This window comes from Notolepis coatsorum (genome assembly GCF_963971535.1).
Source record: "Notolepis coatsorum genome assembly, chromosome: 11".
Classification (NCBI taxonomy): Eukaryota; Metazoa; Chordata; class Actinopteri; order Aulopiformes; family Paralepididae; genus Notolepis; species Notolepis coatsorum.
Window position 1 is genome coordinate 60,679,347 of NC_140175.1, and position 26,617 is coordinate 60,705,963.

General features: G+C 44.0%; 1 protein-coding gene across 1 annotated transcript in view; it reads left to right on the top strand.

The window, feature by feature from the left end:
• LOC311236946 (reticulon-4 receptor-like) overlaps positions 1–26,068 on the top strand; it is a 259,088-nt gene extending 233,020 nt beyond the window's left edge. Inside the window, exon 2 of the mRNA XM_084324751.1 lies at positions 24,452–26,068. Coding sequence (XP_084180877.1) covers positions 24,452–25,800 — 1,349 coding nt within the window. The 3' untranslated portion in view covers positions 25,801–26,068. The remainder of the gene's footprint in view (positions 1–24,451) is intronic.
• The last annotated feature ends 549 nt before the right edge of the window (positions 26,069–26,617 follow it).

Here is a 26,617-nt window from a genome sequence, read left to right on the forward strand (position 1 = left end):
GACCAGGAGGGAACTGACACGACTTTACCCCCCGCCAATACCGAAGAAGTAGTCCCCCCAGAGCTCCGGGAGGAAGACAACCCTCCAGAGGTGGAACTCTGCACGGAACAAGATGAGGAGAGCGCCGAGGAGATAGAGCTCCAGGACTCCCCAACGAGTACAGCCAGGAGCGGCTCACCTCTACAAGCGTCTTCCCCCAGCGAGGCGGAGAGGATGCTGTCACAGGCGTTCTTCGCCAGCCTGACAGCCTCTACCGAACGCGATCGACTTCAGGGTGAACGCGATCGACTTCAGGGTGAACGCGATCGACTCCAAGCACAGACGCTTAGCGAGCGCGAACAACTCCAAGCGCAGCAACGGAGCGAAGAAGAGCACATACGTCTGGAGCTGAGACGCCTTCAGACGGAAGAGAATATGGCAAGAGAACGGGCCGACGCCCAGCGCGCCGCTGCCGGTGCCCAAAGAGAAGCAGATCTCACCAAGCGCGAAGCCGAGCGCGACAGACTACAAGCGCAGCTAATGGAGCAGCTGATCACCAGGGCAACACCCCCTCCCTCCACAAGGGGTTCCAGAGCCTCGTCAAGACACACGTCAAGGGCACCCTCCCCTAACCGAGCAGGCGACCTTGAACTCGACCACCAGAGAGAGTCTACACCCCCCTCCGAACTCATCCCCCGACCGGTCCAAGTGAGACCCAGCTACAAGGAAGGAACAGCGGACACCGCAGAGAGGCTAAATAGACGACTACAGGATCTAGGTGACCTGGCAGAAGAAGAAGAGGGAGAAGAGGAGAGTCAAGCCCGACAGCAGCACATTACTCCACAGGACCAGGAGGTCCAGTACAGCCCAGGCTATACCCCCGCGGCTCTGCGCTACAGACCCCCGACTCGATTCACGGGTGAGCACGACGCACGACCAGTCCCGAGGAATAGCACCTGGACCAGCGGGCCATGGTACCCTGCCAGTACCAGCCCACCGAGAGGCGTAAGAAGAGACTCGCCCAGGAGGCCTCTCTTCCAACGCTCACTGATGTGCCAGCCATCCATGGCGTCATACATTGGCACACCGACGTTTCCAGACTTCACCCATGAGAATCGAGCACAGTACACGGAGCTCCGGATGTGCTTAGAGACAATGATGGTGGATGTCGCTGATGAACGCCACAAGTATGCAATATTATTGAAGCACCTGAAAGTGCCCCGAGCGCACAACATAGCGCTGGCCTATGCCACCTCTACGACCCCATACACCGCGGCTCTAGCAGCGCTGGACCAGAGATATGGACGTATATGGGATTACGTAATACAGGAGATAAGGCATATTGACCGCCTACCCCCAGCAACAGACAATCGCTCACTAGACGACCTGTCTATAAAAGTACAATCCCTGGTAGGGATGCTGGGGGCGCAACGAGAAAAGGGTATGCACGAACTATACGCAAACTCGAACGTCGAGAGGATTTTAGAGAAGCTGCCGCCCGCCCGACAGGAGCGCTTCAGGCGGCAAAGAGACCACCGTGATCCTAACGGTCCCGAGCCATCCCTCCTAGATTTAGCCGACTTCCTGGCGAGAGAAGTCAGCAGCCTACGGCTGGATACGTTCGTGCGGAGCACGCCAAGCTCCAGAGAGGGACCTAGGAGAGTAAACGATGGCCGAAGATCGGTGACTGTCATGCACCAATCAGAATCAGTACCGAGCAGCAAGAACCACAGTACCCCCTCGACGAAAGAGAAGTGGAAGATGGTGTGCCCGTACTGCGAGAAGGAACACTGGTTGTCACAATGTGACCAGTTCAAGAAGATGACCGCTGAAGAAGTAAGTCAGTGGATAAAGTCCAACAGGCGCTGTTACCGATGTGCGCGCAGTCACATGGCAGCCGAGTGCCGCCTAAAGAAGAGGTGTAGTCGGTGTGACGGAGCCCATCTGGATGTCCTACACGACAGTAACAAAAGAAAGCCTGCACCATCCAACAGCACAAAGGCAAGTGTTATGTACATTGACCCCGCTAGCAGCAGCGGCGCCCAGGTGCTCTTAAAGGTGGTCCGTGTAACACTGAGTTACCAAGATAAGGTCATGGACACTTACACCGTCCTTGACGACGGGTCAGAGAAGACCCTTCTCCTCGCGTCCGCTGCGGCCCAGCTGGGGCTGCGGGGGAGCGAGAACCAGATGACGATTCGGACAATAAGAAGAGATCTAAAGACGATAAAGGGCGAGAATGTCTCCTTCACTATCGCAGCAAGCGGGCAGCCAGAGAGACGGTACAGGATTACTAATGCTTTCACCAGCCAAGAAATAGGACTATCGCAGTACACCTACCCCATCGCCAAGCTGATGGAGAAATATGTGCACCTGCGTCAACTACCTATACCGCTCATAGACGGTGCTACCCCGACCCTGCTGATAGGCTCCGACCATGCAGACCTCATAGTCCCGATAGACCGGGTCCATACAGGACCCAGAGGTTGCCCTGCAGCAGTCGAGACCCGCCTAGGATGGACATTACAAGGCCCCCTCGCCAAGTCTCTTAACCGAACAGCAGCCACTAGCTGCCTCCACTCCAGAGCGACAGAAGGAGACACCACACTCCTGCAGCATGTCGAGAGGCTATGGACACTAGAGACAATGCCCTTTAAGAACGAAAAGAAAGACATTCGTTCTAAGGAAGATATCTACGCTATAGCCCTCCTCGAGCACGGGACAAAGAGAGTCAATGTCAACGGAGTGATGAGATACGCAACTCCACTCCTGAGGCGAGAGGGAATGCCCACCTTTCGTGCTACAAAAGAGGCGACGGAGCGGTATCTATTAAACACAGAGCGGCGCCTAGCAAAAGACCCCGCTCAAGAGGCTGTGTACCGCGCTGAGATTACCAAACGAATCACAGCGGGACACATAAAGAAAATTGACTGGCGACGTTGTGCGCTGCTCTGCGCCTCCCTGATCAAAGACGGCTTTGATCTCCGGCAGCGGGCCAGCAGCGACCCCCCAGTATTGCGCAACCTCAACCCAGAGGTCGCAGAGGACCCAGCAGCAGATGAAGAGGTCCAACAAAGTGTGACAAATAGTTTCTACGTGGACAACTGTTTACAAAGCGTCTCAACGCCAGAAGAAGCCGAGGCTCTCCTACTCAAACTCCGCGCCTCCCTGATCAAAGGCGGCTTTGATCTCAGGCAGTGGGCCAGCAGCGACCCGCAAGTACTGCGCCGCCTCTCCCCCGAGGACAAGGCCGCGAGCAGCGATACCTGGATGGCAACCATCCCAGGAGAAGCCCAAGAAATGACACTAGGACTAGTCTGGCGCTTCAAAACAGACTCGCTCCATTATAGACACAAACCCCTGATCAAGGAGCAGGGAAGGTCGACGGCAATACCGACCACCAGACGGAGTGTATACAGAACACTCGCCAGACAATATGACCCGTTGGGATGTATTCTACCTTACACCACCAGGGCAAAGATGATTGTAAGAGCGCTATGGGACAAAGACCAGGGCTGGGACGATCCCATACCCGAACACCTTGCATCCACATGGAGAGAGTGGGAGACGGAACTCCGCTCACTCCCAGGTGTTAATATACGCCGCAGCTACTTCCCACCCACAGTGAGGCCAGAGACATGCAAGATCGACCTGCACGTATTCAGCGACGCCTCCGAAGTAGCCTACGGTTCGGTGGCTTACTTGCGTGCCCGAGAGGAGGGAGGAGAAATACATACTGCTTTCATCCTGGCTCGCTCAAGAATAGCCCCACGCAAGCAACAATCTATCCCGCGCCTAGAGCTCTGCGCAGCCCTAGCAGGAGCGCAGCTCGCCACGTTAATCCAACGTGAACTCACCATCCCGGTGCAAAGAACAATCTTGTGGTCAGACTCCACGACCGTACTCACATGGATCCGGTCTGATTCGTGCAGATACAAGGTCTTCGTGGGAGTCAGAGTCACCGAGATTCAAGAGTTAACAGAAGTAACCAGCTGGCGGTATGTGGACACCAAACACAACCCAGCTGACGTCATCACCCGGGGAATGTCCCTGGATGACCTCACCCGTCCCAACCTTTACAGTGACGGGCCAGAGTTCCTCAAGCTCCCCGAAGAAGAGTGGCCTACACCCACCCCACGGGAGGCGAGCAAAGAGGAGGCAGAGAACAAGAAACCTATGTTCTGTGGGTTGACACACACACTCGTCCCCACAGACCCGGTTCTAGACGATTGCCTCACCCTAGAGAGTGCGCAGCTAAAGACATTTCTGTGGCACCACCCAGAGGTTCAGCCCACAACTGACATTTCAGCAGCTGACTACGAAGAAGCAGAACTCCTTCTACTACAACGAGCCCAGAGAGACTCGTTCCCCGATGAGCTAGCCTGTCTACAGGGAGCAAAGCCCGTCCCATCAGACAGCAGACTGCTTCACCTGGCCCCCGAGAGCGACGCCCATAATCTCATCAGAGTGGGTGGTCGTCTGCGGAGAGCCCCAGACCTACCGGATGACGTTAAGTACCCGATAGTCTTGAACAGCCGACACAAGGTCACAGAGCTGATCATAAAGAAATACGACGAGGATGTGCACCACGCAGGGGCAGAGAGAGTCTTCGCGGAGATCAGACGTCGTTATTGGATACTGCAAGGGAGAGAAGCAGTGCGGCGCTTCCAGCGAACCTGTCTAGACTGCCGTAAGTGGCGCGCGCAGCCCAGTATACCCCGGATGGCTGACCTACCTCCCTGTCGCCTCCGACTCGGCGACAAGCCCTTTCACTCCACCGGTATGGACTGTTTTGGCCCGCTGTATATAAAGAGAGGAAGAGGAACCGAGAAGCGGTGGGGTATTGTATTCAAATGCATGACCACCAGAGCGATACATATCGAACTCCTTCCAACCATGAGCACAGACTCATTCCTTATGGCCTTCCGAAGATTCACATCACGGAAAGGAAAACCGTCTACATTGTTGTCTGATCACGGGACAAACTTCAAAGGCGGAGAAAGAGAGCTGAGAGAGAGCTTCCAAGCTATGGGCCCAGAACTTAAGACCCACCTCGCTCCATCCCAGATTGACTTCCAGTTTAATCCCCCGAACGCACCTAATTTCGGTGGAACCTGGGAACGAGAAGTACGTTCCATAAAGACAGCCCTGTACGCCATGCTTGGGGCCCAGACTGTGGCGGAAGAAGTCCTAATGACAGTCCTCACGGAGATCGAGGGAGTATTGAACTCAAAGCCCCTCGGTTACGTCTCAAGTGATGTAGCAGATGTCGACCCAGTCACCCCCAACACCCTCTTGATGGGGCGGCTGGACCCCGCACTACCACAGACAATGTACAGGCCTGAAGAAGCGAACGGCCGAAGAATGTGGAGGTACAGTCAAGTACTGGCTGACAAGTTTTGGAACAGCTTCCTACTCCACTACCTACCGTCTCTACAGACCCGCCAGAAGTGGGTAAAAGAGAGAGACAATTTGACAGAAGGAACAGTCGTCATGATCATCGACCAGTCACTACCCAGAGCTATGTGGCCGGCTGGCCGCGTAAGCAAAGTGATCACCGGTGCCGATGGAAAGGTCCGAGCAGCTGAAGTGCTCGTCCAAGGACGGATTTACACCCGACCCGTGGCGAGGCTAATAGAACTGCCAAGGCTCCCTGATACTATTGATGACGACCATGACCCTATGACTTTGTGAGTTGACTGACCCTTACAGCGGACATTGAGTAGTGGACAGTGCGGTTAATCTGTCTCTGCTCAGCTAATTAGGTGGGACTAATTAGGGGGCAGCTGTTGTGAAGGATCAGATTAAACCGAATATATATATTTATTTATGGATATATATTTAATAGTATTTGTATATCGTTTGATATCCCTTGTATATTCCTTGTACATATACACGGAATATCCCTTTATTCTACTACAGCCCATAATAGTTCATTCTCTTATTGGACAAAAGGACCAGGCGCCAGGGACAAGCCCCTGGCGTTCAAGTTCAAAGGTACCGACGAGACATGCCCTTACTAGCCTCAGCTCCGCGCAGGAATACGGCTACCGAAAGCAGAGCGGCACTACTTGTCCACCGTGCATATAAATATGGCGCAAGAAATGTAGAATTCCTTTTCGTCCTTTACCCTTCTACCCAACTAAGTAACAAGACGTGAAGCCTCACCCCACGGTACCGCGTGCGGTGTAGTACGGCCTGTTTGGCCTTAGAATAGCAGTGAGACCTCGTGCGAATTAATAGCTGAATTGCCAGAGTTTGGCACCGTATTTCTATTAAGTAATAATAGTCTATTATGTATGGTGCATCGTTCGGTTAGAGTTCTAAAGTGAGCAGCACCCCCTTCGTTTCCTCGCGTTATCTAGAGTCTTAACCAGGTTGGGCAGACCACGCGTGGTGCTTTCATCCGAGGAGTTCTAGGCGAGGACGAGTGGACCTGCACATTGGATTACCTACCCCGACGACTGCTGAGCCCTATACGGCATGGGATATCTATTTGCTTTGGTGCTTTGATTTGTGGAGCGGATAATCGCCAACACCGGTGAGTGTTGGATTTACCCCGATAGGAGCCAAGGTGAGACGGCGCTCAGACCAGACTGAGGTCGCCTCGCTTCTTCTTCGTTGTGGACCTAAAGCTAAAGCTACAGCTATCGTCTACAAGAGAGCCCAAGTGTATTCATCTGCGGATCAAGGTTCTACGGGCACTGTGTTCTGTACCTGGACTCTCCCTAGAAATCGTTGACCAGACGGGATACAGCCGACGGCTCTCCTACCCCCCCTACTGGCTTACAACCGGCGGGACACCTTCAGTATATTATCCAGCTATAATCATTAAGTGACCATCGTTATAATTCCCTAAGAGCCAGGTTGTATACTTGCTTCCTGTGTAACCAGAGATTGGACATTCAGTGTTGATTTGCCTACGAATACTCATTTGCCTTACAAGTGCATTCAAATCATAAATGTAATAAGTAACTATTATATGTACCTTTTGCTATATATTAAATATTTGACTATTACCTTTGTGTGGACCTGATTTCATATGTGGGAAAGTGTTCATCATATCGTGTACTGTATGGCCAGTAATTAAAGTACATAAAGCGGTAGTGGTTTAATGATACCATACTTATCAATACAGTCAGGGAATTGTACCCCTCAGTTACACTAACCATACACTACCATTATATGCTAGCTTTTATTCTCTCCACCACTTCTAACCACATTGTCATTTTGGATTCATTGAGACCCAAAATTCTTGCTGTAGATATTTCTTGATAAATCACATCGAGATATGTAAGAATCCAGACCTTCCGGCACATTTTTTCCGGTTGAAACCATCGTGATGCTATCAGCTTTTTAGCCACTGTGATACCAGATAAAACCAATCTCTTTCGCTGTGGATGTTCTGCATACTCAAAAACATCATTCAGCAGTAATACAGAGGGGTGTACAGGTATATTCAGAATTAAGAGATTTGATAATTGCTGGGTCACTTCTTTCCAGAATATCTTAACTGGTGCATAAATGTCCCCTTGTCCCCATTTGTACATAAGGAGCATTTGGAGTCTTGTTTAAGACCCATTCTGTTCAGTCTTATAGGAGTCAAGTATGTCCTAATTTGTCCTATGGATATAGTTAAGATTGATTTGTTGATGGTCCGGGTTCCTTGATGCAAGTCGAACATTTTCCCAGGCTTCTTGCCACTCAAAATCTATTTCCAGGTCTGGTATATCCCTCCTCCAAATAGAGTCTAGGTGGAGGGTTTCATACGAGGCCGTTAGTAATTGATGATAAAAATCTGATACAAAACCTCTCGATGTCTCTCTTTCATAGAAACATTTGTGGTATCTGTGGTGTGCAATTGGTATCGTTAATGGAACACCGTGAGCCTTCAAACATGCCAATAACTGTGCGTAAAAATAATATGTGGACTTGGTGAGATTACATTTTTTGCGGATTTCATCGAAACTACAAAAACCATGTTTGTTGAAAACGTCTCCTAATGAGTGTATGCCTTGCTTTTCCCATCTAGGGAATCTTATAGGTTGTTTTCCAATCAAGAGTGCATTGTTATTGAATAAGGGAGTATGATTATGCCATTTATGTGGGATAGAATCTTTTTTTTGTGTTTCACGCCATATCCGGATCGCATGAGTGATTATGGGGCCAAATTTCCGTTCGCATTGCTTAATTGATAATTTGGTGTATACGATGTCCTTCAGCCTATATGGAGCTACTATATTTTCTTCTAAATTTCTCCAGGATACTGATGCTTGGGGATCAAACCATGTTGTTAGTGGTCTTAAAGTGTATGCCTTAAAATAGTGGTAGAAATCTGGAAATGCCATACCACCGTCTGCTTTGTTTCTCTGTGCGGTGGATCTTTTTATACGTGGTGGTTTGTTATTCCAAATAAATTTGTATGTGGAGGAGTGTAATTCTTTCCAGTAACCCTTTGGAGGGGGTAACGGTAGCATTGAGCTGAAGAAGTTGATTCTAGGTAGGACGTCCATCTTAACTATTGATATCCGTGCCTGTACTGAGTTTTTAAGTTTTGACCACCTGACAAGGTCGTATTTGATTTTGTTTTGGATTTTTATGTAATTGTGCTTCACCGTTTGGCTTATGGTAGGAAATATTTCAACTCCCAAACATCTAAAGTGTTTTACCATCGGTATCTCTTCTGGGAGGGTTATATTTCTTTTTGCAGGGGCGTTAAGTGGGAGGAAGGCCGACTTCGGCCAATTTATCCTAAATCCCGATAAATCTCCAAAGTCCTCAATCAACTTGAGAAGATGAGGCAATGCGGTGTTGGGGTTTTGCATGAACAGTATTACGTCGTCCGCATATAAACTAATTTTGTGTTGTGTGCCCTTGATTACGATTGGTTCTATGGATTGGGATTGTCTTATATATTGTGCTAAAGGCTCTAATGATAGATCGAATAGTCCGGGACTAAGAGGGCAACCTTGTCTGGAAGAACGTGATACCGGAAAGATTTCGGAGGTGGTTGTGCCTGTTGTAATCATGGCCGATGGGTCTTTGTATAATACTTTAATCATATCAATGAATCCTTTTCCTAACCCCATCCTTTCTAATACTGCCCAACCTGTCAAAAGCTTTCATTGCATCCAGGGACAGCATCGCCTTAGGTGTGTTGTCTTCCTTGTTAGCATCTAGTACGTGTAGTAATCGTCTTATGTTATCAGTGATCAAGCGGCCTCTTATGAAGCCAGTTTGGTCTGGATGAATTAAAGACGTCATATGCTTTTGTAGTCTGATGGCTAATACCTTAGAGCAGTGGTTCCCAAAGTCGGGGTCGCGACCCAAATGTGGGCCGCGAGCAGCCACGGGTGGGCCGCGAGATGATTTAAAAAAAATTAAAAAAAAATAATAAAAAAAAAAAATTTCATTTTTTTTTTTTTTTTTTTTTTTTTTTTTCAGGCCACTGAACTTAGAAGCAGGCCAGGACAGTGTTTCTAGTTGTATTCTAAAATTCTATTCTATTGTATTCTAAAATGTGACTATATGGTTTTATATTAACTTAATAAATAAACAAAAACGAAAAATCTACTTATTTCAACGAACATTTCAAACTAAATAACAGATTATGCACATAAAACGCTGAAAACAACCGAAGCAACAATAGTATTTTAATGAGGCTATTATTATTATCATTATTATTTTGCAACAAGTTAGCCCTCTCATAAATAGCACATATAAATGAATAACTAACTTGAACTAACTTAATAGGATTGAAGTGATATTTGGCTTAAAAAATCGGTCGCCTGGCAAAAAAAAAAAAAAAAAAGCCAGACGATGTGCATTGGGCCGCGGCTCTCTGACGCCTTATTTTCTGGGCCCCGGCCTGAAAAGTTTGGGAACCCCTGCCTTAGAGTACAGTTTGATATCGGTTCCGAGGAGGCTTAAAGGTCTGTAACTACCGCACTCGGTGGGGTCTTTGTCTTTTTTAAGGAGGAATGTTATGAGTGCAATATTGTCATTCTTATGGAAGTTCCCCTCCTTGACTGAGTATAAAATCATATTTAGTAATAAGGGACCAATTATGTCCCAACAGGAGAGGTACATTTCTGGTGGGATACCGTCTCTTCCAGGAGCCCTACCACTTTGCATTTCAGATATGGCCTCCCTAAGTTCATCTAGTGTGATCGGTGTTTCTAACTGTTTAGCGTCATCCTCTGAATGTTTAGGAAGGTTAATTTGATTAAGATATGTGTCTATTTTGTTTTGATCGAAGGTCGTTTCTGATTTGTATAAGTTGGAGTAGAATTCTTTGAATGTCGTGTTTATTTCTTTGGGTTCTGTAACAAGTCCTTGTTGTGTTCTAATGGTAGTTATATCTGCAAATTTTGCGTTGACTCCTTTTTTTTTTTTTTTTTTTTTTTTTAAACTTTTTTTTTAGCGTTTATCGTATTTCTGGTCAAGCATGACCGACAGAAACAGGTTGAAAATGGGATGTAGAGCAGGGGAAGACATTCTGAGAAATGACGGCGGGTCCGGGAATCGAACTCGTGTCCCCCAGATCCGTGACGAGCACGGTTTTCCCCGACGCAGAAATAGCGCCGAGATATGCGGTGAGCTACGGGAGCTCCCCAAATTTTGCGTTCTCTTAATCGCATAGCTAATAGGTGACTTGGTTTGGAACCTTGGGAGTACTGCTGTTGTCTTGTGCTACGTATTTGCATTTCAGATTGTTGTCTGTATATGGCGTTAATCTCTTTTTTTAGTATATTGACTTGATTTTCCAGGCGAACCGAGTTGTTGTATTGTAAAGAATTAAATAACGTTGAGTAAAGCGTTTCCAGTTCAGCCAGTTTTGAGCATCGATTCCTGCTTATTTGGGAGGAAAAGCTATCAGTGAAATCCTTGATCATTCCCTTTGCCGACATCCATAATATTCTGGGGTCCTGCACCGAATTCTCATTCATCCGTAGGAATACCGTAAGAGCTTCTTTGATTTGTGTAATGAATTCCTTGTTATTAAGCAGCATCGTGTTAAATCGCCATCTTGGGGCTCGGGATGATAGTATACCAAATGTTCCTTTTAGGAGTAAATAACAGTGATCTGATAATGCATTGTATATCATTTCCACATCGTAGTTATCAAATAGTCTCGGGGATGTAAAAACGTAATCTATTCTGGATAATGTGTTATGTCTCGCAGATCGACAAGAGTACTTCCGGGTCGTGGGGTTGAGTGATCGCCATAAGTCATTTACACCTGTAATCTTCGACCAATCCTATAATGCATTAGATGAATTTTTTTGTTCGTTGGAAAAGGAGGGGTTTGATTTGTCCATCCTTGGATTCCAAATGGCATTAAAATCCGCACCAATTATAAATGAGTATTCGGGAAGGTCTAACATTACTCTGGTAATCAGCTCTATCTTTAATCTTTCAAAATTTTCAGTTGCTATCGCTATCAGCTCTATCTTTAATTTTTCAAAATGTTCAGTTGCTATTGCATGCACTCATCTGTGTTTCACTACACACATGAGTGCATGCTTACCAACTGTTAGTCTGCAACACTACTATCACCGACATCTAAGAAGGGAGATCCCCCCTTGAATGGCCCTTCTAAGGTTTCTCTCCTCCACACTGCCTGTGGTGCATTTTTCCCTATTGTTAGGATTTAGTGAGTTTTTCCTTACCTTCGCGTGGGGTATGTCTGGGAGTGCTTGCATTCATTCATTTATCTGCATTTATTTAAAATTTGTTGGACCTTATGGTGTTCTTGTTTTATTCTTGACGTATTGTTATGTTTCTTCTTGACTTGTTTAAAGAAGACGTGTCCGGCCCATGGGGACATTAACGTGTGTTGTCGGGCCTTACAAATACATTTTATTTGCTTTGATTTGATTTGAAGTATAAACAAACTATACTGCTGTGACGATTTCAATAAAACAGACCATTCTGAGTCAATGGTACAGCAAAACTGTACATTGGAATATTGGTAAACATATCGGTCAATCCCATTGTCCCGTGGGATTATGCCCCCCCCCTCCCCGCGGCGATATTAATATTTGATTAGAAACGCAAGCAAGGCTTGCAGCGACTCATGTGGTCCTTGGGGGCTACCTGCCCACGGGAACCGTGTTGGTATATTACACACGCAAAGCCACAGCGGGCCAATGAATTCATATATATATTTTAAATGCACTCACCACACAACAGCCAAAGCAGTGACCGATCTCATCTTCCATTGAATATTGCAGCTTCCTTCTTTCCTTGTCTATTGATATCTCCTCATCACATCTTGGGAATCATAAACATTCCTTCCTTCCTCACTTCCCTAAAGCGTCTTGTTACTCGCTCTGCTCTCCTCCTGACGAGCTCCATGTAACGCGGAAGTGCAGTGGTCTATGCCATGTCTCGCAGCTCCTCTCTGATTTAGCCTCAGACCGTCGAGGGCTGTCAATCATTCAACCCGCGTTCGTGAGTAGCGTGCGCAAAGTTACACAAATAGCCTATTTTGATTGGATAATAGAATAAAAAGTGCAGGGAAAGTTGCACTTGAGTGATTGACAGCTAGCCATTACTGACTGCAGGCCTGATCAGAGAGCTCAGAGCTGTCACTTTTGGCCATTAAAATATATATATATATGTAAATTAATAATAATTATGAAGTATGAGTGAATTTGTGTTTCACGTGTTGTCATGGAATAACCTCCACTGGTATACACATTTTTACATGTGTACGTATTACAAATAAGGACATAATATTGTATATTGCAAACTTTTTACATTTTCAGAAAACTTCAGAAAAAGTTATTCTGCTGGGGATCTACACCTAACCTTAACCATAACTATAATCATACAGTTACAGTAGTGATTAGAGCACTTGCCCACCACTGCAATGATTGTTTCAATGACATTATGTACCTTTTTTCTTGTGGTCGATTAGTACTTTATCTATGTTTTTGACAAGACCGCGTTGCTTCGTGTGTCTCCCATTTGTGGCCATGTCCCATGTCTCGCCAGCTGTTCGTCATCAGTCATCACCCCCAGCTGTTTTCGTTTAGTCATTACTCCCCTGTGTATTTATGTTCCATTCCTCCCAGTTAGTCAATGCTTCTTTTTGTCTGTCCTTGCGGATCATTAAGTAAGGGATAATGTTCTACGAGGTCATTGTCGCAAAATAATTGACTGACACAGAGTTTAAAATACCGAGGAGCAGCGCCGAGGTGTTTTAAACGTCAGTGAAGGTCAATTATTTTGCGACAATGATAGAGTATAGCTATACATTATCCCGCTTATTACATGGCTAACTTACTAACAATATACCTAATTCATTTTACATCGACAAGACGAGATCAAATGCAGACGCAGTTCTGTTCTGGCTCCGCTGTCATCGTCACACACACTCCGCTGTCAGTGCAGCCAGCAGGTGTGTCTGATTGGCTGCACTGATGCAGTGTGTCAGTGGCCTTGATTGCGAACAGCTGCGCACAGCAGTCATTATTGTTCCACAGAGGTCCGTTATTGAGTAAGATCGGACCTCTGACGAGCGCTGTTGACCAATCACAAGCAAGCATTTCGGCGAATGTGAAAACGCCATGTAATAAACACCAATATTGTTTTCCCTCGTCATCTGCCTCCTGTGTCTCCTGTCTGCAGTTGGGTCCACACCTCCACATCCCAGGTTCTTACAATGAGCCTGTTTACAGCTTATTGCTGAGTAGATTTGAACCTGGGACCATAGGATCCACAGGTGGCCGCACTAACTAGCTGAGCTAAAGGGTCAGACCTGTCAGCAGGTGCTGGTTGACTACAACCGACTAGTTTACACTGACATCGCCATTATTGGATGTAATTTCTGTGGTCTATTATAGCTTTTAGAGCCTCAACAAGGGATTTTGACTGTGTAGAGATGGGATTTATTCACTGCATTCTTGAAGAGTTAGATGTGTCTAAGTTTTATTTAATTTAATTTATTTATTTTTACAATCGTGGGGTAAACTCAGTTTGGAGGCATGACTATAAATTACTATACAGATTGTTTTTTGTGTATAATATGTCATATGATATGTCACTAATAGGTCAAACCTCTCATGGTCCAATATGTGATAACTTGACACCTTTAGCTTCAGCTACACAGACAGATAAGCAGGTATTGGCATGTGTTGAAAGAATATAAGCTGCTGACTTGGAATTCATGGTAAATATCAATGGGTGCTTGTTGTCATTTAGCATATGCATTCATTCTTGCATTATCTATGGTGTAGAGATGCTGCTAAGCCATAACATACAGTATACTGTATCTGGAGGGGATCTATAAGTTATGTTATGATTGTGATTAGGGTTAGGGTTAGAGGTGGGGTTACAATTAGTTACACACTCACCAATTCGTAGGAAATCTAAGAAAAGGTTGTCTCTCATTAGAATAGCCTGTGGGGCTACCCACTTGTCTAGGTTAAGTAGGTTTGTATTGTGTCTTTAAGTCTCTGCTGCCATGGACTGCTAGCTTTGATGATTGTTATTCCCACAATAATACGTTTATTAAACAAATATGTTACATGATAAATTAGTTGTGTCTCAACCCTCAATATGTTAACATTTACAATTTAGTTGCCGCTTTTATCCAAAGCGACTTACAGATTGTGAACATTTTCACAGTTACCAGGAAGGGTACATCTCTGGCAGCTAAGGGTCAGTGGCATTGTTCGTCAAACAGTATCGAGCTTGACTGTTACACTCTGAGTCAATGGGTCTCATTCCCGAACGGATTTATGACAAAAAATTTCCTCTGAGGCAGATTTCTGCCCATTTAAGACATATTAGCGCTAGTAGCGCGATTCCCCAAATTTTCCTGAGATCGGATTTGGCCGTGGCTGAGAGCAGAATTTAAGAGTGCTGAGGAGCACACTTATGATTGATTGACTGACTTAAATTTTTATTAACTTGACAGACTGTGTTCTCATAGTTACAGGCCTCCTTGGAATTAATTACTTAATCATAATTAAAATAAATGTGACTATTTGTACGATAAGAAATTACGCATTTGATGTCGGAAAAATAAATAATATGGATTCATCTGATCACAGGGCAGTTGGATTAACCATATCTGAACCAGCTTGTCATTGATTCTGTCTCAGTCGGTTCCAAGATAAGTCTTCCAAGAGAACTCTTTGGAAAATATTCGGGAATGAGACCCAATATGTTGCAGAAATGTGTTGTGTCTCAACTCTCAATATGTTACATGAGAAATGTGTTGTGTCTCGTAGCTCCTCACCTGCTTCTCAGTAGCGCCACGCATCCATCACAAGTTGGAAGGTAGAAATCAAGCTGTTTGATAGGTTGTAATTTGTAAATGCTGCCCACTCAAAAATACCCATTTTGCTATTATCCAATCAGGAGTGCTCATTAGTAGGTGTTCATCTCATTCCATAATTGGTTCATAATTGGTTTACACAACCAAATCAGCAGAGAGCAACATTCAAACTAGTTGCACAACTGGTGGCAAAATAAGTATGAATCAGCCATACTACGGTCCGCTGAAATCTAAAAAATTATGAATCATACATTAGTTATGCAGTGTGAAAACTGTTACATCGATTAGTAGAATCCAATCTGTTTAGATGATATATCTAGCCCTTAAAAAGGGAGATTATGATGAGCTCACATTAACTTTTTTAAATGTTTTCTTTTTAAGTAGCCCTCATTAAAAAAAAATTGGAGCCCCCTGCTGTATAGTGTGTGAGCTGGAGATGGGGCTGCTGTGTCTCCTCCTCGTTGCATTGAAGCATGACAATGCTTTACCCACAGGCTCTGACAAGTGCATGTTGTATCATGCACTCTTACTCTCATACACACATCCAGGCATACACTCACGCTCACCAGTACATATTTCTCACAGAAATCTGAAGGACCACAATGGAAATAAGCTGTAAGCTTTCTTGCATTTTTATCCTTTTGATAATGGTGGGCCAGTATATGTTCATTATCAATAAAGATCTCTATCTATATATCTATCAGTCTGAGGCTTGTCTCCTTAGGCTTTGTAAATTATTGGGTGGATTTGACCCATTAGTGTGGCACACTGAAGACTCTAGCAGGAGCACTCATTCAAGGGTACTACGACTATGCTTGCACCTCATGGTACCAAAGCACCTCAAAGGCGCTAAAAACAAAATTACAAACATCTCAAAACAAACTGGTCAGACTACTGCTTGACCTTACTCCTAGAACCCACCTCACCCCTGCCCACTTTGACAACCTAGGATGGCTTAGAGTAGACGACAGAGTACAGCAACTTGCAATGGGCCTGGTCTACAAGATACACTACACGACCAAGGTACCCATGTACATGACTAAATACTTCCCAAAGGTCAGTGAATACCACGATCACAACACCAGAGGGAGCTCCACAAATCATGTTAAACCCAGATTCGGCTCAAACAAGGGACTAAACACGTTTCGCAATTATGCCACATCAATGTGGAACGCCCTACCCAAAGCTGTAAAGGAATGTGAATCACTACCCACTTTCAAAAACACTCTCAAAAAACACCTAAGGGAGACTGCAACTCGAAACTGGCCCCTGTAAATGTCCGAACACAACCCCCTCCAATGTACAGTAAATTACCAAGTATGGTCTTGTCAATAATCCAATGTACAGTGTTGTTTGTACAGTTGTACAGTGTCCCCCACCCACCCCTCCTACCCACCCACCCCTCCTACCCCCCCCCCCCCCCCCCACCCACCCAACCACCTCCAATGTACAGTCCCCACCCACCCCTCCTACCCAACCCCCCCCCCCCCCCCCACTCCTACCCAACCCCCCCCCCCCACTCCTACCCAACCCCCCCCCCCCCCCCCACTCCTACCCAACCCCCCCCCCCCCCAACCACCTCCAATGTACAGTCCCCCCCCCCCCACCTACCCAATCCAATGTACAGTTTCTACGCCTAATGTATATACTCTTTTCTTTCTGGACTCTTTTTGTATCACAAATACAGTACTGTAATTGCAAATCTGGTATGTCATAAATGTATAGATGTAGCAGTACTGTCTATCTGTATGTCATGTATGTCATATATGTTACGATGAATTGAAAATGGGGGACCCTGATGTAAACAAGTCGAAAGTCTTTCTCTGGTCTGCATCCCCTTAACAATTGTATGTATTGAGCTGTACTGCACTGTACCCATTCTGCAATCTGTTAATAAAGTTTTCATTCATTCATTCATTCATTCACATTTCTTCCTGAAATCCACTGATATTTGATTAATCTCTGAATTGTCTGGTTCTTCTTTTCACCGTTGTGATTCCAGCTTTCCTAGACTTCCTCTCTGCTGGTAATCCCTCAGATAAATTATGGCTGCTGTCATGTATACTTTTGTGAAATTGTGTGTGATTGATTGCTTGATTAAAAACTTTAACAGATTACAGAATGGGTACAATACAGTACGGCTCAATACACACAATTGTTAAGGGGATGCAGACCAGAGAAATACTTTCGTCTTGTTTACATCAGGGTTCCCCATTTTCAATTCATCATGACATTTATGACATACACAACATACAGATATAGCAATGTTACATCCAGACATTTATGACATACAAGATACAGTATACAAATATACAGTACTGTTTAAGAGACAGAGATCATAAAAGAAAATATATACATTCGGGTTGGGTGGGGGTTTAGACTTTGACCGGGGCCAGTTTCGAATTGCAGCCTCCCGTAGGTGCTCTTTGAGAGTGGTTTTGAAGGAGGGTAGGGATTCACATTATTTTACGGCTGTGGGTAGGGCGTTCCACATTGTTGTGGCATAATTGCTAAACGTGTTTAGTCCCTTGTTTGAGCCGAATCTGGGTTTAACATGATTTTTGGAACTCCCTCTGTTGTGGTCGTGGAATTCACTGACCTTTGGGAAGTATTTCGACATGTACATGGGTATCTTAGTGGTGTAGTGTATCTTGTAGACCAGGCCCATTGCAAGTTGCTGTACTCTGTCATCTACTCTAAGCCATCCTAGGTTGTCAAAATGGGCAGGGGTGAGGTGGGTTTTAGGAGTAAAGTCAAGCAGTAGTCTGACCAGTTTGTTTTGTGATGTTTGTAGTCTTGTTTTTAGGGCCTTTGAGGTGCTTTGGTACCATGAGGTGCAAGCATAGTCGTAGTACCCTTGAATGAGTGCTCCTGTTAGTCTTCAAGGTATTCTTGTTTACCAAAGAGGAGATCCGGTAGAGAATCTTGTTTGTTGGTTGACTTTTTTTATTACATTGGTTGCCATTTTGTCACAGGAGAGATTTGCCTCTAGGATGGAACCCAGGTAGGTAATTTCATCTTTCCTTGTGACAATATTGTCACCTACCGCAACAGAGAAGTCGTTGGCCTTGCTGAGTTTGTTATTTGATCCAAAGAGAATGGACTCTGTTTTACCCAGGTGTAATGATAGTTTATCAGCGAGCCAGGTGCAGATTGTATGTTGTAAGTGTATGTTGTGTGTGTGTGTGTGTGTGTGTTATCACTGCTGCCATGTGTACAACTTGTAATTACAGTTTAGTGTGTGTCTGTCTGTGTGTGTGTGTGTGTGTGTGTGTGTGTGTGTGTGTGTGTGTGTGTGTGTGTGTGTGTGTGTGTGTGTATGTGTGTGTGTGTGTGTGTGTGTGTGTGTGTGTGTGTGTGTGTGTGTGTATGTGTGTGTGTGTACAACTTGTGTACAACTTGTGTACAACTTGTGTACAACTTGTGTACAACTTGTAATTACAGTTTAGTGTGTGTCTGTCTGTGTGTGTGTGTGTGTGTGTGTGTGTGTGTGTGTGTGTGTGTGTGTGTGTGTGTATGTGTGTGTGTGTGTGTGTGTGTGTGTGTGTGTGTGTGTGTGTGTGTGTGTGTGTGTGTGTGTGTGTGTGTGTGTGCGCGCGCGCGTGCGTGTGTGCGTGTGCATGTGCGTGCGTGTATGGTATCACTGCGGTCATTTGTAAACCTTGTAAATGCAGTTTACAGTATGGCTTGATTGGATTGGCCAGCTGCATACAGAAATTTATTGATCACACATTCTGGCACATCTCTGCATCTTGGCTTCTTCAGGGATGTACACGACAGGCCTTTCATCTATTTCTCTAATGAAAGTTGATTGGTTCCTTTCCAGCACAGTATTCATAACCTCTACTGTACCAAAGAGCATGCATGACATCTACTGTACCAAAGAGCATGCATGACCTCTACTGTACCAAAGATAATTCATATCATCTACTGTAGCAAAGAGCATTCATAACCTCTACTGTACCAAATAGTATTCAATCATAACCTATACTGTAGCAAAGAGCATTCATAACCTCTACTGTAGCAAATATAACTTTGTTTATTCTTACAACTATTAGTTTCAAGAAACAGTCCTTTCCTATGGTCCTTTGTTTTTTTGTCTTACCTGAAGTGAAACATTCTCTAGGCAAACACTTCTTAAACTATAATACTATGGGACTGTCCTGTACCTGGTTTGTTCTTGTACTCTACCACCAGTATGTGTTATTGTGACTGTGATACCAGGGTAAGACATTTTCTTTTTAAATAAATAATCTGAAAACAATGTTGTTTTCCTTAACCCTTGTGTGGTCTGGGATCCATTTTCAATGTTTATTCAAAGAGAAATGATACAATGAATACGTTTTTTTTTAAACTTGAGACTCATTGGCCTTCGCTCTGTGAAGAACATACAGTATAAAACAACACCTTTTCATTGACTACACATTTATATTACATTATGTGGTGTCCGGGCCCACTGGACCTGAAAGTGTAAAAATTGTAGTAGAAAACAAGTAAAATATGGTAAAGATTCAACAAAAAGGTTCAATGTGTACCTCCTTATATATTTGAAAGATAAACATGATTTATCTCATTCATGTCTTGATTATAATTGATTTTTTTTTACTTCTATTTTCAAATGAATTAACACTTTTATTGATAAATGTGATCTAGCAGAGGTCAATGGCAAATATGAACCATATATATCTAGATTGCTTGTAATTGAGATAAAGTTGACATTTGTTAAGTATTTTTACATTCATTATTATAGCTTTATTGTTTAAAATCTCAAAAATGGTGTCAGTTCACCAGACCCACGAACATTGGGTAAGTAACAAAAACGTGAACGCCACACAAGAGTAAAAAAAATATTCAAACGCTGACATGTTGGAGATGAGAGGTACCATTTCCTCATTCCTCTTAGTATTATTAGGTTGATAATTTGATCTGTTGTTCCTTTTCACGTTGCTGCAGTGCAGTTTTCTATCTCGACTTCGAAATCATTGCTCCTCTTACCAGCGATATGAGGAATGAAAGCGACTGCGGTAGATAGCCAGCAGAACCTCCTCCAGCACTGCTGCTGCTGCTGATTTTACTTGCTAAAATGATTGAAAGGATTCTGTGTTGCAGAGACAGAGGTGACTTTGCTGATATGATGGTTAATGATATGGGAGGTGTTGTTATCGTCCCCGGGAAGATTACTTTCACAAAGTGTAATCAGTTACACCATTACCTGCTTCAAATTGTAATCCCCTGGATTTGATTTAGATTTATTTAGATTTTAGTGTCATGCACCAAGGCCCCCAAGCCAACATGGCGTACAAGACTCTATATTTAGTTTAGTGTATTTAGGTTAGGAAAAGGACAGTGTGCACATTAATCATGTGTAGTAAACAAGAAGAAGGGTGCATCAGATTTAGCAAGAAGCTTATTTCCATCTGACAGTAAACGAATAGGTACAAAAAGTCACCCTCCACCTATCCCACCCTCCCTCCCCCCTCCACCTCCCCTCCCTATTCCCTCCACCTTCCCACCCTCCCTCCTTCGCAGCAGGGGCGTTTTTAGGGTTAGAAAACATTGGGGGCTTCAGCCCAGGGGGGTTTTAAACACAGTAATACGCAATTTTAGAGTAATTAGAGATGAATACTGAAGAACTAGAATCATTAGAGGTTCTCAAAGTGAGGTCCATGTCCATGAGAGGGATCTGGGCAGTCCCCATAGAAAATTCAAAGTTAACAGGACCAAATCATCAGTTTCTTATTTATTTATTTATTTATTTAACCTTTATTTAGCCAGATAAAACATTGATCTGGTCCAAGAGGCCCCAACAGGAGTACAAATATACATATATACACATATATATACATATACTGTACATACATACACACATATACACCAATAACAAAATAAAAACAGTTAAGAATCATACACATAAGCAAATAAACAAACAAACAAACATATGCACAGCCTATGTACAAAAGAAATAAACAGTTAATTTCTAGTCTTTACAGTTTTCTTCAATTGCATAAACACTCAAATCAAAAGTATTACACAATTATCAAAACATTACACTCAAGGAGCAAAACATAGGCCCAGATTTGCACCTCTATAAGCACAATGTCAGCCTCACACTTTTTGCAAAACAATACACAGAGCAAAAAAGTATCTTGCCAGATCCAGCTAGGCAAAGAGATAATGTCTAGTATTTTCTGTACTCTATTTAAAAATTTTCAAAATTGTTTTTGTTTTACTGTAATTTTAACCTGTAGGCCTACTGGATACAGTATTTTATGTTTGTCTGATATTTGCTGAGCTTACAGTGTTATGCACATAGTAGCATGAAAACTGGGACATGTTTTGTTGTGATTCTCCATGTTGAAATGTTGACTGATTTGGTTATATGGCGAGAAAATTTATATTTTCATCAGTCTGCATCATTGATTTGGGTATATGGAGAGACAATGTTTTTTTTCCAGCAGTCTGCATCATTGATTTGGGTATATGTAGATAAATAAATAATATTTTCATCAGTCTACAGCATTGGTCTTGTGTAGTGTTTGGTGAATTTATTGTATATTTGCACATTCTCTGCGTACTTCACTTACAGTACTCTAATCACTGAGAAGTAGAATAGCTAAATGTGTTTTAGGTTAAGCACAGCAGTGTGAGTAACTGGTTCAAACAGAATTAAGTCATATAAAACGTGTGTTTCATATAGTAACAAAATGTAGTTTTTTTAAATTAGTGTATGGTTTTGACAAGTGTTTAATTTAGCAAAGGATCTGAGGTGTTCTGATAATTGTGTGTGTGGTTGTGCTAATTGTGTGTTTTGAAACACCGGGCCCCGTTTTAAAAATCATGCTTAAGCAATCGAAAAAAAAAGTCTCATAAAAATGATATTAGATTTTTGGGTATTTTCCTGCCTTTGGTCCGCTTTGCATTCACATCTCAAATGCAGGGTTCACTTGCAAGAGTGAATGAGCTTTCACACCACCCCAAACCAACCGGACTATCCGAGGAAATGAACCAGGGTTCGATTAAAGCTTATTATAGTTTATCACAGTATCATGAGCATGTCTTTGTCAGTGGACACTGGACATGGGTATGGAGGCTCCAGGTGCTGCTGCGTTAAAGTGCACATCTTCAATACCTATCTGTACTATTTAAAAGCACAGTGCAGGACACACTCAAAGGTTATCGCACCTCAGAGATGGCAGTGGACATGTATGACAGGACAAAGGCCATATGTAATGGCATCTTGTGGCACAAGCTCAGACCTCAGCTCAGGAGATCAGCTGAGACAGAGACTGTTCTATCCAGAGCTTGAGAGCAGGTTCTCATGAGTTGGATAACAACTTATGAGAGGCATACAGGCATGTTATCCAGCCTCAGACCAGTTTCTCTCAGTGGAATTGCTGCAACCCCTCGCCACACATTACAATATCCAACTATTGCCAGAGGAGATCACAGTTGCAAAGTGTTTCCTGGTCAGGACAGGCAGAGATGCAGTCCCTACTATCCAAAGTGTCTTTTCCCTCCTGGATGATGATGATAATAATAATAATAATAATAATAATAATAATAATAATAATAATAATAATAATAATAATAATAATAATAATAATAATAATAATAATAATAATAATAATAATAATAATAATAATAATAATAATAATAATAATAATAATAATAATAATAATAATAATAATAATAATAATAATAATAATAATAATAATAATAATAATAATAATAATAATAATAATAATAATAATAATAATAATAATAATAATAATAATAATATTAATAATAATAATAATAATGCATTTGATTTATAAGGCGCCTTTCAGGACACTAAAAAAAAAGTCCACAAATCGGTGAATGAAAAATTATAGGATCAAATGAAAACTACTTACTAAAAATGTTTAAAAGTACTAAAAACCAACAAAAAATACCAAACACTAACAAACATTCAGCAAAGACAATGGGGATGCTGACATAAAAAAAAAAAAAAAAAAAAAGTAAAAAAAAAAAAAAAATTAAACAATTTTTTTTTTTTTTTTTTTTTTTTAGATCCGGGGCTAGGAGAAAAACATCCGGGGCTAAAGCCCCGGAAGCCCAGGGCTAACGACGCCACTGCTTCGCAGCCTCCCTTCCCCCTCTACCTTCTCACCCTCCACTTTCACATTTAGCTAGACTGGGCCTGTTTCTAATTCATCATGTAAAAGACAATGAAACACAAGATGGATCTCATTTGAATCTCTCCCAAAATCACATAACAAACAAAGCCTCTCCAATTACTCTACGTTTCTGTAGCTAATGCTAATGTACCTGAATGTAATTGTGCACATAAGGATTCATGCAACACAAAGCAATTAATTCAGGTTTAAAGGCTGTTGTTTAAATAGTGTTATTATTAACCATGATTAAACATTACTTCAAGTTATGTAAATTAGGTTTTTGCCTGTGTTGTGTGTACCGTGTGTACATTGTCTATCATTTTACCATAACAAATTGATGTTCCTTGTCATCATCCAATCATCCATTTTCTCAAACGTATCAGTAATCTTGACTCCTGTGACTTAAAGCAACTACGACTGATTATCATTTCTTTGTAGTCAGATTACTGTAATCTCACTAGATGCAATCTGTTATTCCCAGACTCTGTATTACAACCACAGTCTGACACTGTTGACCACAAGGAGCTGCCCAGTATAACCACAGTCAGACACTGTTGACCACTAGGAGCTGTCCAGTATAACCACAGTCTGACACGGTTGACCACTAGGAGCTGTCCAGTATAACCACAGTCTGACACTGTTGACCACAAGGATATGTCCAGTACAACCACAGTCTGACACTGTTGACCACAAGGAGCTGTCCAGTACAACCACAGTCTGACACTGTTGACCACTAGGAGCTTCCCAGTACAACTACAGTCTGACACTGTTGACTACAAAGCTTACAATGTCAACTCTATACTCAATGTCCCTTTCCCCATGTGTTATGTTTGTATGCATTTTTGTTTACTGGTTCTAATTGTTATTCATGGCCGCTGCAGTCTTGACCAGGTCTCTCTTGAAAAACAGATATTGTATCTCATTGGGAAAAATAGGGTGATCTTAAGTATCCTGTGATTTTAACATTAAAAACCCTGCTCATATTAAATCAGACTCTAATCCATTGTCTCCTTCTCTTTTCCAGTGGGCGAGCTCTACATACTGGTCCTTTGGCTCCAGTCAGTGCCTCGGGTGGAGGGCTGTCCGGCACCATGCGTGTGCCACAGCGAACCGCGGCCCAGTTTAGCCTGCCAACAGCAGGGCCTGTCCTCCATACCCTCTGACATCCCTGCCCACACTCAGCGCATTTTCCTGCAGAACAACCGCCTCAGCGTGGTGCGCTCCACCAGCTTCAGCACATGCAGGAACCTCACCGTTCTGTGGTTGTACTCCAACAACGTCAGCCACATCGAGGCCGGGGCCTTCTTCGGCCTGGAGAGGCTGGAGGAGCTGGATCTTGGGGACAACAACCTCCAGGTGATCAGCCCCACGGCCTTCCGAGGGCTGACCAAGCTACGCACCCTGCACCTGCACCGCTGTCGGCTCTCCGAGCTTCCCGTGGGCGTCTTCGCCGGACTCTTCTCCCTGCAGCAGCTCTTTCTGCAGGAGAACAACCTCATGGCGCTTCACGATGAGATGTTCCTGGACCTGGCAAATCTCACACACCTGTTCCTCCACAACAACCAGATACAGACTGTGAGTCATCACATGCTCCGGGGTTTGGTGAGTCTGGACCGATTGCTGCTCCACCAGAACCGTCTCACCTTAATCCAGCGCCGGGCCTTCCACGACCTGCACAAGCTGGACACGCTGTTCCTGTTCTTCAACAACCTGACACTGCTGACCGGGGAGACCATGGAGCCTCTGGTGTCCCTCCGCTACCTGCGCCTCAACGGGAACCAGTGGATCTGTGACTGCCGGGCTCGGACCCTGTGGGACTGGTTCAAGGGGTTTAAGGGGTCAAGCTCGGAGCTGGAGTGCCACGTCCCCGACAGGCTGGCGGGGAAGGACCTGAAGAGGCTGAAGGCCACGGACTTGGAGGGCTGCTACGACACCCCCCATCACACTTGGATAAGTGTGTTCGGTTCGAAGACGCGTTCCGGAAAGTTCCAGAGCACCGAGAACCCGCTGATGGCCGGGGTCCCTCGATGCTGCCTCTCAGACAGCGATAAATCCTCGATAATTTCCAACAAGGGTCTTCCAGATCCCTCCTTGTACAACAGCAGACAAATCACCAACAACCCACTGAAGGAGAAGGAGAACATCTCGAAGACCAAGCTGACAGAGTCGGACTCTGGTAAGAACAAGCACAGCCCGAACGACGGACCTAACCGCCAGGACGACCTGCAATCTTCCAGCAATCCGTTAGGAAAGTCAAAGTGCACAAAGAGCAACACGTCAGACCCGCAGTGTGTCAAAGACTGTGGCTCTGCTGTGCGGGCGTCAAAGATTGTTTTTCTACTCACAGCATGGCTGTCTTGGTGTTTCTGCTAAGGGGGATTAGAAATTAGAAAGCCTGGCTATGACTCACAAAGGAAGACATCCACCCCGATTCGCGGAAGAGGTGTGGGAATAAGGAGAGACATATGTTTTTCTCTAAAGGTCTCAAGCTGTGAGGAAAAAGGAAAAAGAGACAAACCCATATATTACTGATATGGATATGGATATATATGGATGCCTTTCCACACCGCATCAGATCCAGAGATATATATATACCTATCTATCTTGATTTGTGCCCTGATGCTATCCGTTCTTACTCAGCTACAGTTCTCCGTCGGGAGCAGGGCTACGGTAGCTTTTCAATTAATTTTATTTAAATGTGATGCAGACATCGCACACAGTTTATTCGCCGATGACGGAGCTTTCATTTTCATTTATTGGTTGGATAGGAAACTGTGTGTGTTTGAGCGAGAGAGAGAGAGAGAGAGAGAGAGAGAGAGAGAGAGAGAGAGAGAGAGAGAGAGAGAGAGAGAGAGAGAGAGAGAGAGAGAGAGAGAGAGAGAGAGAGAGAGAGTGTGTAACCCTCCCTCCCCCTGTGACTGCTCCCCCAGGCCATTGCTGTATATAGGAATGTGTTCTCAGTCAACTAGCCTGGTAAAAATATGGTTTTGGTGGGACAAGACTTGCCAAACCGTCTCATGCCAAAAGTTTCTCAGTATTCTGTTCAGTTCAGACTGGACTTGGAAAGTCAGCCTTTTTGTTTTAATGCTCCAGTTTCTTGGAATGATCTTCAATCAATACTCCACTATCCTATGGACAATTTAAAAACATGATCACAAATCTCCTTGCTTCATATGTAACCGTTTTTAAT